The 15,671-nt window shown below is 43.0% G+C and overlaps 1 protein-coding gene across 2 annotated transcripts; it reads left to right on the top strand.

The window, feature by feature from the left end:
• Positions 1-1,486: 1,486 nt before the first annotated feature.
• Positions 1,487-15,629, top strand: LOC125299106 (serine palmitoyltransferase 2-like). Of its 2 annotated transcripts, none has more exons than XM_048250214.1 (12): positions 1,487-1,757; positions 4,032-4,226; positions 4,545-4,699; positions 5,248-5,396; positions 5,781-5,905; positions 6,844-6,937; positions 7,382-7,487; positions 7,853-8,072; positions 8,391-8,517; positions 12,440-12,575; positions 12,837-12,966; positions 13,980-15,629. In XM_048250214.1, the coding sequence occupies exons 1-12, from the start codon at positions 1,605-1,607 to the stop codon at positions 14,088-14,090; spliced, it is 1,701 nt and encodes a 566-aa protein (XP_048106171.1). In that variant the 5' UTR covers positions 1,487-1,604; the 3' UTR covers positions 14,091-15,629. The 2 variants fall into 2 exon arrangements, with proteins under 2 accessions (XP_048106171.1, XP_048106172.1); XM_048250215.1 differs by lacking the exon at positions 1,487-1,757 and adding an exon at positions 2,388-3,717 and having other exon boundaries at positions 13,980-15,628.
• The last annotated feature ends 42 nt before the right edge of the window (positions 15,630-15,671 follow it).

Below are 15,671 nucleotides of genomic sequence, written 5' to 3'. Positions count from 1 at the left end.
TTATGTAATAATACTTCCTAGGCTATATACGAAGATATCATGCATGGGGTCTGATTACCACTGAAGTTCTAACATGACTCATTAGATCCACATTCTCATCTCATTAAACAACCCCGATCTCATTAAAGCTTAGTTCTACCTCCTACGCCAAAAGAGATTGCAATGATGGGAAGATTACCTGAATCTTTTCACATCCAGTAGCCAACACAAAATAGTAGGCCTACTGAGGGACCCTGAGTCATCCTTGAGTAGCTTATTTGTAGAATAAATGGTGAATGTTCCTCATAGTTCATAAATTATAGCTTTCTTGGTCATTTTTGAGGAATTTGACCACATCATTAATTGCAGATTAGGGACAGATATATCCTTCGATAGTCGCTGTGGCACAACAGTTACACCTAGTGGGTAACAGTAAAAGCAGCAAGACACTGAGGGCCCACATAGCTTGATGGTGTTTTAAGCCCCCACCGTTGTTCTTTTACAAGAGAAGATCCAAATATCATTCAGGATTTTTTTTTATGAATTATGCAACCAATGTAGCCTAACTAAATAGGGTTGTCTTCTTCTCTGTCTTCAAAAGGCAATCATTCACATTCCTACACAACCATGAAAAAGCTTGGTTTAGGCCTACTATTTTTTTTATTTATTTTGTTTTCTCTGTGTTTGAACTGGGGGACTAATTCATTGCTAGCACATTGGTGGTGGTTTTAAAATAGGCTTTTGAGTAACAATTGGTTGTCTTGGATTGTCCTGCCATTTTCTTCTGTACCACCTGTTATTTCTACAAGACACTCTCACTGTCAAATTAGTCCTTGACGTTTTGATAGACAGAATTGAGTGTGGATGAATACTAAAAACCTACAAATAATAGGTATGTTAGAGGTTGGTGTTCCATTTTTGCTTGTATCCTATGGAGTTGTCTAAGAATTCATACAAATTAACTTCTAAAACACATAAATAGCTGACATGTGAAAAGTATTTTCCCATTGAAAAGGAGCCTCTAGTCTTGGCCAGTCTAAGCAGCCTTACTGGTTAAAGAAAAAAAATTGTGGCAACATGAGAATTTAACACAGTACTAACACAGTACTTACTGAATTTAACACAGTAAATATGTCATCATTTTTATATATTTTATGAGCGGAACAATAGGCTTTGCCTTGCATGTTCTTAGTCATTCATTCTTCCCAAGGTCATTTTTTTACTGTCCTTGGAAATGATAAGCCACTCCCAGGCATTGCCTAATCTAATGCAAGGCAGGTAGGCCTTGTGGAACTACGACAGGAATGGTGAGTGGCAATCCACACCCACGTTGAGGTTATTACAGGTTATTCCTGATGACTTCATTTCATGACAGGCAGCCAGCCTCCTCTTGAATTTTCCACGCGAAACCGCGCCCTTGTGTGACGAAATTACATGCCATTCGTCGTTAGCTGCTCTGTCGTCCTGAGGGGCGTTTTTGTCCACTAATCTCATGTTTCGTCCCGTAGTGGGCGGTGGTAGGTTATTTCCTTTCACTCAACTGAGTGGAAGAGGCGTTGAAACTTCACTGTTACACAAGTAAACCGGAGTCTCTTGGGCGAAGAAGGGGGTCTCGGCTCATCATCATGACGGAAAGCTCCACGAGTAAACTGCTAAATGGAGATAGTTGTCACCGAACCGCTAACGGAAAAAAGGCAGCTAGAAACGGCTTCGTAAAGAACCACTGTCTTTTCCAACAACAGCAGCAGCTGCAAAAGTACCGCCGCACGAAGGAGAAGGTAAAAGGCCCTCGCGCTACAACCATACAACAACGGCAGAGTGGGTGGGTGGGAGAGGGAAGGGTCGTGGTATGCATACCCGGAAATACAGTAAGGTTTTGGCTCAACGTTTTGAATGTTAAACGATGGTGATTTGTTGTAGGTAACTAGTTTCGGGCATTGTACACTCTTGTTATTTCAAAAAGTTTGTCTATTGGTAGCTATCGGTGTAACGTTGTTTCGATAAATTCATGCTAGCTTTTGTTACTAGCTGACGATAATATGAATGATTCACTGAACTTAAACGTGTTTTTAGGCTACTTACATTAGTTATATTAGCAGATGTTAACATTTGTTAACCGACCTAAAAGTGTCTCAACTGTTTGAAGGTTAGGTGGTTAAAAACACACAATTCCCTTCGTTGTTGTTGTTTGTTGTTGTTGTAATTGTAACGTTACGCCTCGTAACGTAATTTGATAACAGCATACCGTATTTGCCTGTGGACAGAACATTAAGTTAGTGCTTCTGAAATGTGAACAGTAGGAAGACCTCATCAGTCTGTTGCAAATTTACATTGACGGGGGTTAACTCGATCGCCTAACTAACTAGATCGTAATTATTTTAGACCCTAACATATAGCACCTGTTAGGTTACTTTGGATACGTGCTGTATCTCAGTGAGATTTCATTCCAAAACAGACATTTCTGTTTTATGGTGTTGAATAGTGCTGTCGATGCACAATACTTCGATAATGACCCACTGTTTTTAGGTTGTATTGTGTTGTGTTGGTGACAGGGCTGTTTACATTGACACCACTGTGGAGAATACGTTAGCGTAACCTGAGAGTTAAGTTCTTTGAAATCTTTACGTTTCCTCCCAGGCGCTCCCGGGGCAAAGGGAGCGGCTCTCCTGGGAACAAGTTTCTTTTAGAAAAGGCCCTTTGGCTCATCTAATCCTGTGTGTTCCCCGACTGTTGGAGCTCCTCTTAGACCTGCTGACAATATTTTACAACAGTGAACACAGGCGTAGTTATCAGTCATGAGTGGTTACGTGATCTTTGTTTTTGGTGAAAAGACAGTGCTTCCTGTATTTTTTTCCACCCTGTATTCAAAGTTGCCTCTGTCCCCTAGCCTTAGCCTCAGGAATGACGGTTATGGAAGACTGGAAGAGTCTAAGGTTCCTCAACTGTGGGACATTTTTGCATCAAGCCTATAGCAGCCTTTAAGAAGAAACAACACTTGTCTTTGTTTCCCGATCCCAATTGTAGCCTGGAGTGAAACGTGCTGTGTAGTGTCGTGTAGGCCCACTGCTGGTTAATGTTAGCCCGTCCAGGGGGCCACCAGGTTTCTGAGTAACATGGTCAGTACACCCAGGGGGATTTGGGTTGGAGGCTATGTTAATGTTAAGCTCAATTGAGTGCACACACCAGTCACCCTCTCAGTCATCAGAGGCATTTCAGAGAAGGGCATGACCACAGTCACATGCAGTTGCTAAGCAGCCCAGCAGCTCTTAATGAGGGACTGACAGAGGTACTGACTTTGTGTTTCTTGTGCTTTGGCCTCATTTGATTTGGGAGAATTAGAGGGACAAAAAGGGCCAGTCTGTCCCTCTGTTGAGGGGTTGTTAGACCCTGCAATGTAGGGGCCATGCCGAGTTATCTAATAGTACAGGCTCCAGGTTAGGGTTATAGGCAAACCTGTTTTTTGGGACCTGGCTGGCCTTGCTGTATTGATGGGCCAGTGCGATGTCATTAGAATGAGCGCAACTTCTCCAAAAATACAGAACCAGTCCAGCACCATCATGAATCTCTACATAACGTAGGTTACTCGCTGCTGATAATTTCGTAATAGCTGTAGAAGAAGACAAGCGGACAATCAAGCTCTTTTGCCGAACTGTAACTCATCACCTGCTAACACCTCAGTGCTGTGTACACACATGTCTACTAGAAACAGCCTTTTGAGCACCCTTTAATGTTTGCACGGTAGGTTTCTTTTAAATCAATAAGGGGAAAAGTGCTCAAGTGTGGATCCACTGTCATCTCCCTGTTTGGTGTGAAAGAGGTGTTCTCACCCCCTGTGTCTGTGACTGAACATTGCTGAAAATAAAATAAAGATAACATTCTAAAAAGTTTCTGAGGAGCATGAATCAAGCATGGAGGACCCAGTTGATAGAATTGAACTTTGGCTAACCATTTTAAACAGTGCTGTCTTTTCATTTGTATCTGTGTGGATGTGTGTGCTTGGCACCCCATGTTTATGCTTCCATGGGTATCTGTGTTTGTGTCTGTCCATTCAGAGCCAACATGTCTCCCGAAACGCTGCACTGTACAACAAGCCATTCGTGGAGTCCTTTGAGGAGACCCCTCTCCTGGTCGCCGTCCTCACGTACATGGGCTATGGAATCCTCACCATTTTCGGATACCTCCGTGACTTCCTCAGACAGTGGAAAATTGAGAAGTGCCACATTGCCAGGGAACGTGAGGAGCAGAAGGTACCACACACACCCAGTCAGCAGTTACCTGTTGCACTAAAGATCTCTCAGGAATTTACAACTAGCACCATTGTGTGGAAACATGTCATGATTGTTTTGTGGATTGTTTAGTGCCTCATCATAGCATTGTACAAGAGACCTTTTCCCAACTTAGCCTTGGTTAGGTAATGTAGGCTAAAGTAATGTTGGATGAGGCAGTTTACTTGCTTTTTTATACTGTGAATCGCCACCAAAAGTCACATTATGATTACATTATGAAAACACAAATACAAATCCTTTAGATTCTGATTACGTTGTATGTATTTTGTTGTCTTTCAGGACTTCGTCCCTCTCTATCAGGACTTTGAGAACTTCTACACCAGAAACTTGTACATGAGGATCCGGGACAACTGGAACCGGCCCATCTGCAGCGTCCCTGGAGCCCGAATGGACCTGGTGGAGCGGGTCACCCACGACTACAACTGGACCTTTGAGTGAGTGGCATGCATGCCTCGTTAACTGAGACTCCGATTACACTGATCAATGGAATTAACAACAAGGTGGCTCCCTTCAAGGGTTTCTGAAGCTACGGGTAGAGAATTAATATCTGGCTTTTATCAGCCCCACCAGGCTTTGTTTGTTTACACTGGACCTGTTCTCTGCAATACAGCTGAGCCTTATAGAAGGTGTGGTGGGGGATGACTTCTCCTAATCCCTCTGTGTTTAAATTAACAGATAAATAAAACGGTTACTCCGGATAGTCCCAACTATTCCGGGTTACTTACTTGGCAAGAGTAAATATTTGCTTACAGGGGCAGTGCAGTGACCAAGCAAATAATGAGGATGAATAGACTGCAGTGTGTGTTCAATGGAAGACGTAGCTTGTACTTTTAGCATCACAGTGGGGATGGCTGCTGATCACTGGGCAGTATTTGGTATATAAATAATTGAAAAATATACACACATAGAATTGTAAAGGTTAGGTTTGTAATATTTTTTTTTCCTTTTCCTTTTTTGTTTGTTTGTTGATTTCCACCTATAGACACACAGGCAGGGTGATTAAGGACGTCATCAACATGGGCTCATATAACTACCTGGGCTTTGCGGAGAACATTGGCACGTGTTCTGACGCAGCCACCAAGGCTACCCTGCAGTACGGAGTGGGAGTCAACAGCACCAGGCATGAAATGGGTAAACGCCTTCACTTCTATCTAGCCACCATAAGTTCATGGCACCATAATTTTATGTTTACTTACTGTAAACATTGACTGTGTTGTTCACTCACAGCATTGTTGAATGAATGTTTTAATGACATTTCTACTAGTTAACTTTAAAATTAAACTTTAATACTACTTAAATGTTACCTGACTTGACTTTAGTTACTAAATCCAGAATAAAATGAATGAATCAACAGTATTTCCATTCTAGCCAGGATGTATCAGTTGCTTGTCATGCCACTGACAGAGAGGTCTCTTATTAACATGTTATTTTACACATAATGCTAATTTGCTGATCATATAAAGTTCAGGGGACTACTAGATCTGGTACTGACTGTTCCGCTTGCTCCACAAACAGGAAACCTGGATAAACATGTGGAGTTGGAGAACCTGGTTGCCAGATTTCTGGGCGTTGAGGCTTCCATGGCTTTTGGGATGGGCTTTGCCACAAACTCTATGAACATTCCTGCTTTGACAGGAAAAGTATGTGTTCATTCCATACCTTTGTTATCAGAGGGCTTTGAGCTGGAAAACAAGTGCTCAAAAACATAATCCTCAAATGAATAATGGAATGATTGCTTCCTCTACATGTTATGAAAGCATGCGGTTAATGGCTGTTCAGTTGATTCAAGAGGGTGTAGTGTTCTACCTCCTGTTTTCCAGAATAGGCTTCAAATATTTCAGATCCAATCGTCATCACGGCGCCTCACACAGCAGGTTCATGGGAAGTCTGCAATGCCCTCTGAGTCACTCTTTCACTTCCTGTTTGGCCACTGTTACTGGCACTGTTAGAATCAGCAGCCTGACCATGCACATGACCATGATTATGCGTATATGCACTGTATAAAGGTGGAAATTCATTTTTTGGCAGGGAATGACAGAACAACAAAACATTTTGTGTTAATATATTTAAACAACAGGAAATTGATCAATAAATGAACCAACACAGTAGTATTAAAAAAAAATACATGACCCACCTGCTGATGTTGCGACACAATGGATTTGCTGAAATAGAACAGTGATTTGTATTTTTATACGAGTATTGTGAAACATAGGAATGATGAAGCGATACTCAGCAATGTCTGGAAACAGGTGGCTTCCGTCTGTCATTGACGTTAATAACATCATGGCAGAATATGAGCCTGCAGTGACAATCATTTGTTTATTTTCGGAGCAGGAGATTACTTTACGGGCCTGTACTTTGGTAGCGCACAGGGAAATGGCACTGACTCCTTTTATGTGCTGATAAGCACCCACACACATACAAGGATGAGGGGTGTAGCACAGAAAGGTGCTCACACACTATGCACAATGCATACTAAACACATATCGCTCACCCTCTCTCTCTCTTTCTTTCTCTCTCTGTCTCTCTCTCAATCTCTCTGTCTGTCTGTCTCTCTCTCTCCCTCCCTCACTCTCAGGGTTGTCTGATTTTGAGTGATGAGTTGAACCATGCCTCTCTGGTGCTCGGGGCAAGGCTGTCTGGATCCACTATTCGCGTCTTCAAACACAACAGTAGGCCTCCCCTCCTCTCTTATCCACTCTTATCTCATAGTTATCCAGTCACATGCTTATGGCAGCTTGTTATCTCTGGCTCATGTGTGATGGATCGAATGCCATATTCTGGGCAATTTAGTGAGCTGGCCCAGCCTTGAACGTAACCATCCCCTGATAATGAAAGGCAGTAATGGCTGGAATGTGAATGTGTTTTTTCTGGGTGGAGTTGGACGTGGACACCCCTGAATTGGAGTGTTTTTGTTACTGAGTAACTCATTCTTTCTCTCTTTCTTTCTGTCTGTTTCTCTCTGTGTGTGTGTCTCTCTCTCTCTCTCTCTCTCTCTCTCTCTCTCTCTCTCTCTCTCTCTCTCTCTCTCTCTCTCTCTCTCTCTCTCTCTCTCTCTCTCTCTCTCTCTCTCTCTCTCTCTCTCTCTCTCTCTCTCTCTCTGTTCTTCATCCTAGATATGCAGAGTCTGGAGAAGCTCCTGCGAGATGCCATAGTACACGGCCAGCCCCGAACACACCGGCCCTGGAAGAAGATTCTCATTCTGGTAGAAGGAATTTACAGGTACCCTACTAACGAAGCCAGCTACTCTTGGAAATGAGGGTACAATGAGGCGTTTTATTACCAGAACGAGTCTTCAGTTCACTCAATTCCTTCTGTTTTACCTGAATCAGTTTCTTGACAAATTATATGATTTGAATTATTTTTATTATATATTTAATATATATTATTATTATTTGATGAACTGTTGCTAGTCATTTGGCACACTGAGCCATAATGTATTGGATGGAATTATGGGTAATTTGTGCCATAGAAGATTTTCAAACAGATTAACTTGATGAAAGCATATCCTAGTGCGTGCCACCATACATACACTACCTGGAGTATGCAGGACCCTCACCACCTCTTCTGGCTTGTGTACCCGATAGCATGGAGGGCTCCATTGTGCGTCTGCCTGAGGTGATTGCACTGAAGAAGAAGTACAAGGCCTATCTCTACCTGGATGAGGCCCACAGCATTGGGGCACTAGGACCCAGGGCCAGAGGCGTGGTGGACTACTTTGGCTTGGACCCACGGGACGTAGACATCATGATGGGGACCTTCACTAAGAGCTTTGGAGCAGCAGGTGGCTACATTGGTGGCAAAAAGGCAAGTAGACTAATAGTGTTACAAACAATGTTCTGTAGCTGCCAGGCTACAAATCAATATCTTTTAGCTTCCCTTGAGTAGGCTTTGGGTTCTATTCATTTCAGTTGGATGATCAATAGTATAACTTTATAATTGTCACTCATCATGAATATTTAAAAGTGTTTTAAGGTTTTATACTGGATAAACAGGACATAACAGTATGTCATAATATGTCAACCAGAACATCACAAAATGTCATCCGAGAGCCCTTTTTCATCTCTGAATATAGGCTCATGTAAGATTTTTACTAATAATTAGTTATTTGCTGTTGCTTTGTAGGAGCTGATTGACTACCTGCGCACACACTCACATAGCGCAGTCTATGCCACCTCCATATCGCCACCAGTCGCCCAACAGATCATCACTTCTATGAAGTGCATTATGGGAGAGGATGGCACTAATCTTGGTGAGCTTTGATGGCTGGTTCCTTCACATTACACATTTGAACATTCTGTCTACACGCCATGCCAAGGAATCTGTGTTTACAGTGACATTTACTGACCTTTAGAGCAGTGACTATGGAGGTAGGACATTTGGACATCCGATGGTCCCTCTATGCTGGACTGTCTTGACTTGGCACTGTGACAAAATGTCAAAGTGTTCTTGAGCAAGATGCTTAGACCTAATTTTTTTTAAATATGCACGCACGCACGCACACACACACACACACGCACACACACACACACACACACACACACACACACACACACACACACAGTGATGGTGTTCAGGAAGTTTCACAATGAACATGCTGTGAGATCCCATTGCATTTAATGCGAAGACCACAAGGTGGCAGAACATCCTTTGGAAACAGTCAAGTTTGCACACTGTTTGCTGGGGACACAGTGGCAAGTTTGAGTGTTCATTTCAAATTACAGCACTTGCCAGAAAGTCTTAACGACAACCGATAAAGCAAGTTTATTATAAGCACAATTTGCAGTTCACAATGGCAGTCTCAGTGGCTCCTTTGATTGTCCTAGAAACCACACATGCCAAAGTAAACATGCGTAATGTTCCTTTTGATCTCTGTGCCTTGTTTGTGAAGTTGAGGCAAAGGTTGGCATCAAGAACTCATTTCCTTTTCAATATAAGCTTCTCCCCTCCTTTTTAACTGTTCTTTTCTTTTCCCTTTTAACCAACTCTTGGCTTGTGTTGTTTCGCAAAAAAATCTATTGAAACCTCCTGTGTATGACTGAGCTGAGCTACAACCCAAAACTGAAAAATCGAAAGAAATTTGATTTATCTCAAGGTCAAGTCATGTGACTTGACAGGTTCACTTTCTGCTTTAAAGTTTTGGATGGAGGGGAGAATTGGAGAGGTAATGGATCCAGCATGAGTATTAAATGTCCAACTAACATCTGTAGTGTTGAGTTTTCCAATTCCAACACTCAATGTGCTTGTCTGATGGAGCACATAGTCACATCCATGTTGATCTCTAGAGTGCTATGGTTTCGCTTTTCTTTCAACACACGTTCCATCTCGATTCAAATGTCATGTACTGACTTATAGAACTGTCACCTGCCTTTGTCTACCCGTTGCTATGCTGTCTAGTTCGGAAGTGTCAGTGTTAAATGTAGTTTCACATTCTAGTTTTTGGGTTTTCTAGTTTTCTTCTATACCCAAAACCTTTTCAGATTCTATATGCCTTAGAGCTTGGCTTTTCAAGATTGCAGCATGTCTAATATCTAGGAGTCTAATGATAAAGTATTCCAGCTAAGTTAAATAAGGATTATGTACTTTTACTGTCTGGATTACATGTAGAGGGAATCATACCTGCTTTACCGAAAGTTGAGAATAAAGTAGGAAAAAAAACAGAGAAAGAGGAGAGCATTGACCCACCAGCATCATAATATCAAACTCAACTTTTCAGTAAAAATGTTGGTGCAGGTTGTACACATCCTACCTCCCACAAGCAGCGCTAGTACACATCATAGAATACTTCTATCCGCCCCGTGCTGTACGGCAGGGGCCCCCCCCACCCCACCCCTAGCCCTCTCCTTTGATCAGGGCCCTCCCGATGGCCGTCCGTCAAACAGACAGCGACGGCGCGGCGTCCCTTTGAAACCCATCTGGACGCCCCTGCCTGCCACGGGGGAGGAAGAGGGAGCGCTGTGCTGAGCCGCGCTGTGCCTCACAGCCACATCTGGAAGCTCTTTGCCTCCGTGTCGAGCCCCGGGCCCCATCTCTGAAGGTGTTGAAAGAGGGAGGGAATGAGGGAGAGAGGGAAAAAGAGAAGGCGGAAGACTTGAGGAAGAAGGATAGGCTGAGAGAGAGAGATGTACAGTACATACAAGGAAAAAGAACAATCATATTGTACAGACATGGCCATTGGCTCTCCTTCACTCACTCTTTGACTTTCATCCTCTCTCTCTCTCTCTCTCTCTCTCTCTCTTTCTTTCTTTCTTCCTCTCTCTCCCTCTTTCTCTCTCTCTCTCTCTCTCTCTCTCTTTCTATCTTTCTTCCTCTCTCTCTCTCTCTCTCTCTCTCTCTCTCTCTCTCTCTCTCTCTTTCTATCTTTCTTCCTCTCTCTCCCTCCTTTCTCTCTCTCTTTCTTCCTTCCTCTCTATCTGCCCTTGGATCTTAAACGTGCCAGCCAAATCCCTCTCTCTCTCTCGCTCGCTCTCTTGAAGTCGACCATCTCCATGTAGACCCCCCTCTGCCTTTATGGCTTTCAGATGTGTCAGAGTGAGTTGATGGGGAGCAGTGAGGAGCTGGCCGAGTTGAGAGATGTTCTCTGATCACGAGGACTACAGGGAAGGGCAGGGAAGTGCATATGGGTGTGAGAAAGGGGACAGCTCTTTGGAATACCAAGTAGGGCTGTAACAATGCACCAACCTCACGATTCGGTTTGTATCACGATTTTTGATACAAACCTCGATTTTTCTTTCTTTTGGGGGGGAGGGGGATGGACATTATTAAATACAATTTCAATAGCCTACCTTAGAACACCAGAGGATTACAACATGTCTGATATTTATGACCGCACACTTTAAGCAGATTAGCCTATAGCACAACATATCTGATATTTATGACCGCACACTTTAAGCAGATTAGCCTATAGCCTAAGCCTACTATTCCTATTCCTCTTGAATTTCCCCATGAGGATCAATAAAGTATCTATCTATCTATCTATCTATCTATCTATCTATTACAACTCTACCTCTTTAATTCGCGATTACGGTTTCGAATCGCATATCGTTACAGCCCTAATACCAAGGGACGCACAAAATCTGAGCATTTTTATCTAGGCTAAGTGTGAATTGTATTGTATTTCGTACTTTAATTTGAACAGATGTATTATACTTTTTATAGTCCATTCAAGATGTCTTTTCTTTGTGGCCAGATGTGATGGTCCATAGCTGCACAGTATATTTGAGTGATGGCTCATGTCAGGCTCTTTGTATTGGCTCTGTTTGAAAGGCCATCTGTCATTCATTCTGTCTTGGTCTTGCATGATGACTATGGTGGTATGGCGATGAGGGCATGCCATAACATTACTGTGGCCAGGGTGAAGGACAAGTCAGATCTCCACAGTGGGATCCTGATGAGATGCAGGAGACACACAGAGTTTCTGGTTGAATACACTGGTGTGTGGTGTGCACTTGACAGAATGATATAGTTGGGATGTTCCTTTCAAAAGATCCGTTTTAGACAAGCAGATCAAGCATGGTCGCCTCATGGTCTGCTTCTCCATCATACTTGGTTAACAGTGGGTTCATGTTGTGGTTGTTCTGATCTTGGAGGGGCTTAATGGCCCCGACACACCCGCACCATCCAGACACTCCGCTTAGCTCTCTTCCTGCCCCAAGAGCCCTCTCCCTCCGGGGGTCCGTCTATCTGTCTGCTGTCCGGAGGGGGAATCCAGAGCACCTGGGCCTGTGTGTGTGTGTGTGTGTTGCTGTCTCTGATCTCCGTGAAACAGAGAGGCCGCCTTGGTGATGAAAGTACAGGCGAGGAGGAGTGGGCTTCCTTCTTCATCATCTTCCCCTCCCCCTCTCGGCTGCACGCGCGGCTCTAGAAGTCTCCAAGTCTGGGACGCAGAGAGCAGGACGTTCCATACGTAGCACTAGTTATCCCAGTGGAATGTCGTCTCAGTCTTTTTCTCATTGGTGCTGCTCATCAGAGAGCTTGACATTCCCTTTTATGCTCTTGAGAACAACAAAGATGCTTTTGAGATTTTCTTCTTGTTTCCAATTTGATGAGTATTACATCCTACAACTTCCAACTGATCAGATGTTTGTTTTGTTTTGTTGTTTAAAGAAAGACTTTGTTAATGTGTGGTTATATGTTCTGTATTTATCTGTATTTGCTTGTTAATCCACTCCTAGGTCGGGACCGTCTCCGACAGCTCGCAGAGAACACTACATATTTCCGGCGGCGGCTGCAGGAGTCGGGCTTCATCATCTACGGAAATGAAGACTCCCCAGTGGTGCCCCTGATGCTCTACATGCCTGCCAAGATTGGGTGAGTCTCAGAGCAGTCTGAATCTGGACTCTCCGTCTGGAGATAACGGCTCGGCCAGTGGGCAGAGAGGCACTAAGATGGCTTAATGTCTTTCTCTCTCTTTCTGTCTTCTCTCTTTCTGGTTCTGGTATATTTTTTTATTTTTTTGGGTTTGTGCTTCTGAGTATTTTGCATAGACTGATTTTAAAGTTTAGTTGGTTCTTGTTGTATTGTAATAAAGTCTCATTTTAAAATGTCTGGTTCCCTCTTTCTCTCTCTCAGAGCGTTTGGACGGGAGATGCTGAAGAGGAACATCGGCACAGTGGTGGTGGGTTTCCCAGCAACACCCATCATCGAGTCACGGGCACGTTTATGTGTTTCAGCTGCTCACACCAGAGAGATGCTTGATACGGTGAGTCCGTTAACCTATGAAAGGCCATTTCTAGGCTTGTGGACAAGGAAAGCAGGAAAGCAAGTTGTAACAAAAATATTACAAGAAGGATAAATACTGATAACTTCATTTTCAAAGAATTTAACAATTGAGAAGACGATGTACAACACATATACCCCAAATGGCAACCTTCCAAAAGTGCCAAAACAAATGGAGACCAATGTCTGCCTTTTGCACGTTTTCTTAAAAATGGACAAAATGGAGCAACGTTTGAAGTGGGAGGGATCTAGAGAGCAGAAATCAACCTTTATCTGACAGAGAAACATGCACTCAGTTGAAAACCAATTTTACGGTATAGCGTGAAGGCACCATAGTCAGATGGTTTTTAAGAGTTCCCACGAGCATCTTGTCTATGGCTACAATCATGTGAACACAGTTCTGCTCTGCCCAAGTATCCCGATATCCTTCCTTGATCTAAAATTCCTCTTGGTTACAGTATATATAAAAAACACACAATCATAGCAATGCTAATGTGTCCCAGATCTGTGGGATCGTTTGCGCTGGGTGTGTCCAGCTTAGCTCCCAGCTCGGACAAAATCCAGCGGCCGACCAGTTTCTCAAACGCAGCCTCGCCTTTTTAGCGCAAGCTCTCCTCCCGTTGTCAAGACAACTTTGTCAAGACAATCTCACCAGTCCAGCTCTCCATGTGTTTGTGATAGCTTTTTTTCTCTGGAAGGGTGGAGGTGGGGTCAAGTTAGGACTTCCATCGGTGCACTGAAATCATTCTCATTTGAGCGCTTCATAACGTCTCTTCTTCTGTCCTATTTGAGACGGATAGATGGGCCTGTCACCAGGCATCTCCACAAACCTTGCAGAGTGTGATGAGGACTGTGACTCACCCCTGCAGAGTCCTCTGTTCATTTTCAGTTTGTTCTCCTGATGACTCAAAGCCTTCTGCATGCCTGTTGAGCCGAATGCAGAGCCCCATCTCATCTCATATAGCTCCTTTTTTTCTCTCATTGGTGTCTCCTCAGGCATTAAACGCCATCAGCGAAGTCGGGGATCTGCTCCAGTTGAAATACTCACGACACAGGAGGCCATCACCTCTCGAGGAGGCTGCGTTGTTCCTGGAGAGCCAGGAGTGATGGCAACCACCGCAACAACAACACAACAACGAGGCGAGACACAACCATCCACCACTAAGCCGTCAGCGCTGACGTCCATAGTTGTCCTCCCCTCTGTCTTGTCCTGTCTTTGTGTTCACATGTTGTGTGTGTCACACGCTTGTTACTTTTTCCCTTGTGTTGGCCAGGTTGCCTTGGATGAGTGTCTCATCTGTCACATCAGAGTTTTTGTCTATTTTTTTTTCGTGTTTTGTTTGTTTGTTGTATGACTGGAAAGACATTTATATCATTATGATCGCAAGAGAATTTTAATAGAAGATTCTCAGGATTGTTAGCAACACTATCAACTTTCTGAGAAAAGAGCTTGTACATTTCATGATATCTAGTCCTTGGTGTTCAAATTGTAGTCCCACCAAATTTCATGAGTACCACTTAAATTTTCAATTCAAAGAGATTTGTTTGTCATGATGGGCATCATGACATTAATCGAATAGTCATGAACCTTGAGCATGAATCCCTAATGTTACAGGCCTCAAATGCCCTAAACGGCATAAACTCTTTTGTATTATCATTATTTTTTACTATGTAAACATTGCTTTCATTCCATCAAAGCATCCACCATCTCGGTCTTAACTTGAAACCTTTGTTTTGGAATTTCCTCTCTTACTGTAAATGTTTACTCTTTGGCATTGACCTTGAACTTGCAATTGCCTTCTACTACTTGACCTTGTTGCCGTGGCAACCCCAGAGCAGGTGTGTCTGTTTGGGCTTCCTGTCTGACAGCATAGAGTAATGACAGGCCATCCCTCTTATCATAGAGCTGAAAGCATACAGATTGCAATGAGGAAAGTGGAATTCGTCTTATACTTTTTATGAGTCTTAATGCCTTCTTTAATAGAAAAAAAAAAGAACTTTTGCACTCTTCAAATGATGATAAAGCTGTGTATGAGATATTTGTCAGTTCTGCAGATTGATATCTTAGGCTTCACTGATTATTTTTACTTTGACAGTCCTCACTGAAGTAGTTGTTAGGAAGCGTTGATGTCAAAATGATGCGCTTCCATCTGAACATATGACGATAACGCATGTATGAGATGCTTGTCCGACGTACAGAGAATCCTTTAATTTATTGACTGAGGTTTTGAGTTGTCGTTTGTCATTCTGTCCCCTCTTTTTCTGACTCACTTGTTCTTAATTGCCCAGAGGCAGCTCTGAAGGTTTGCGTTAGCGGTGCGCGTACTACTGATGAGCGTTTGGACATACGTAGATGATGTAGTCACTGAAGCGACTAGTTTCAGTGTCACTGTGGACCTTAATGCTACTGTGCTGTTATTATTTTCTACAGAATACCAAAGGGCATTCCAGAATCTTTTACTTGTTTTGTTGTCTTTGTCTCTTTTTACATGACATTTCAATATTCAGTTTCCAGAAGTAAACTGGTCAGTAATTTCTGCCAATGAGACTGATATGGCTAAAGTTACATGTTTGTTTTGTCTCCATAACTGTGATTTTAATTTGTTCAATGTGACTTCATTAAATACCATTTGTACCAAAATGACAAATAAATTAAAAGAATATTTAAACTCTTAAATAGAAATTGTG

The sequence above is a fragment of the Alosa alosa genome, chromosome 8 (assembly GCF_017589495.1).
Source record: "Alosa alosa isolate M-15738 ecotype Scorff River chromosome 8, AALO_Geno_1.1, whole genome shotgun sequence".
NCBI classification, from domain to species: Eukaryota; Metazoa; Chordata; class Actinopteri; order Clupeiformes; family Clupeidae; genus Alosa; species Alosa alosa.
The sequence above is the reverse complement of the archived record's forward strand: the minus strand, read 5'-3'. Positions and strand labels throughout refer to the sequence as shown.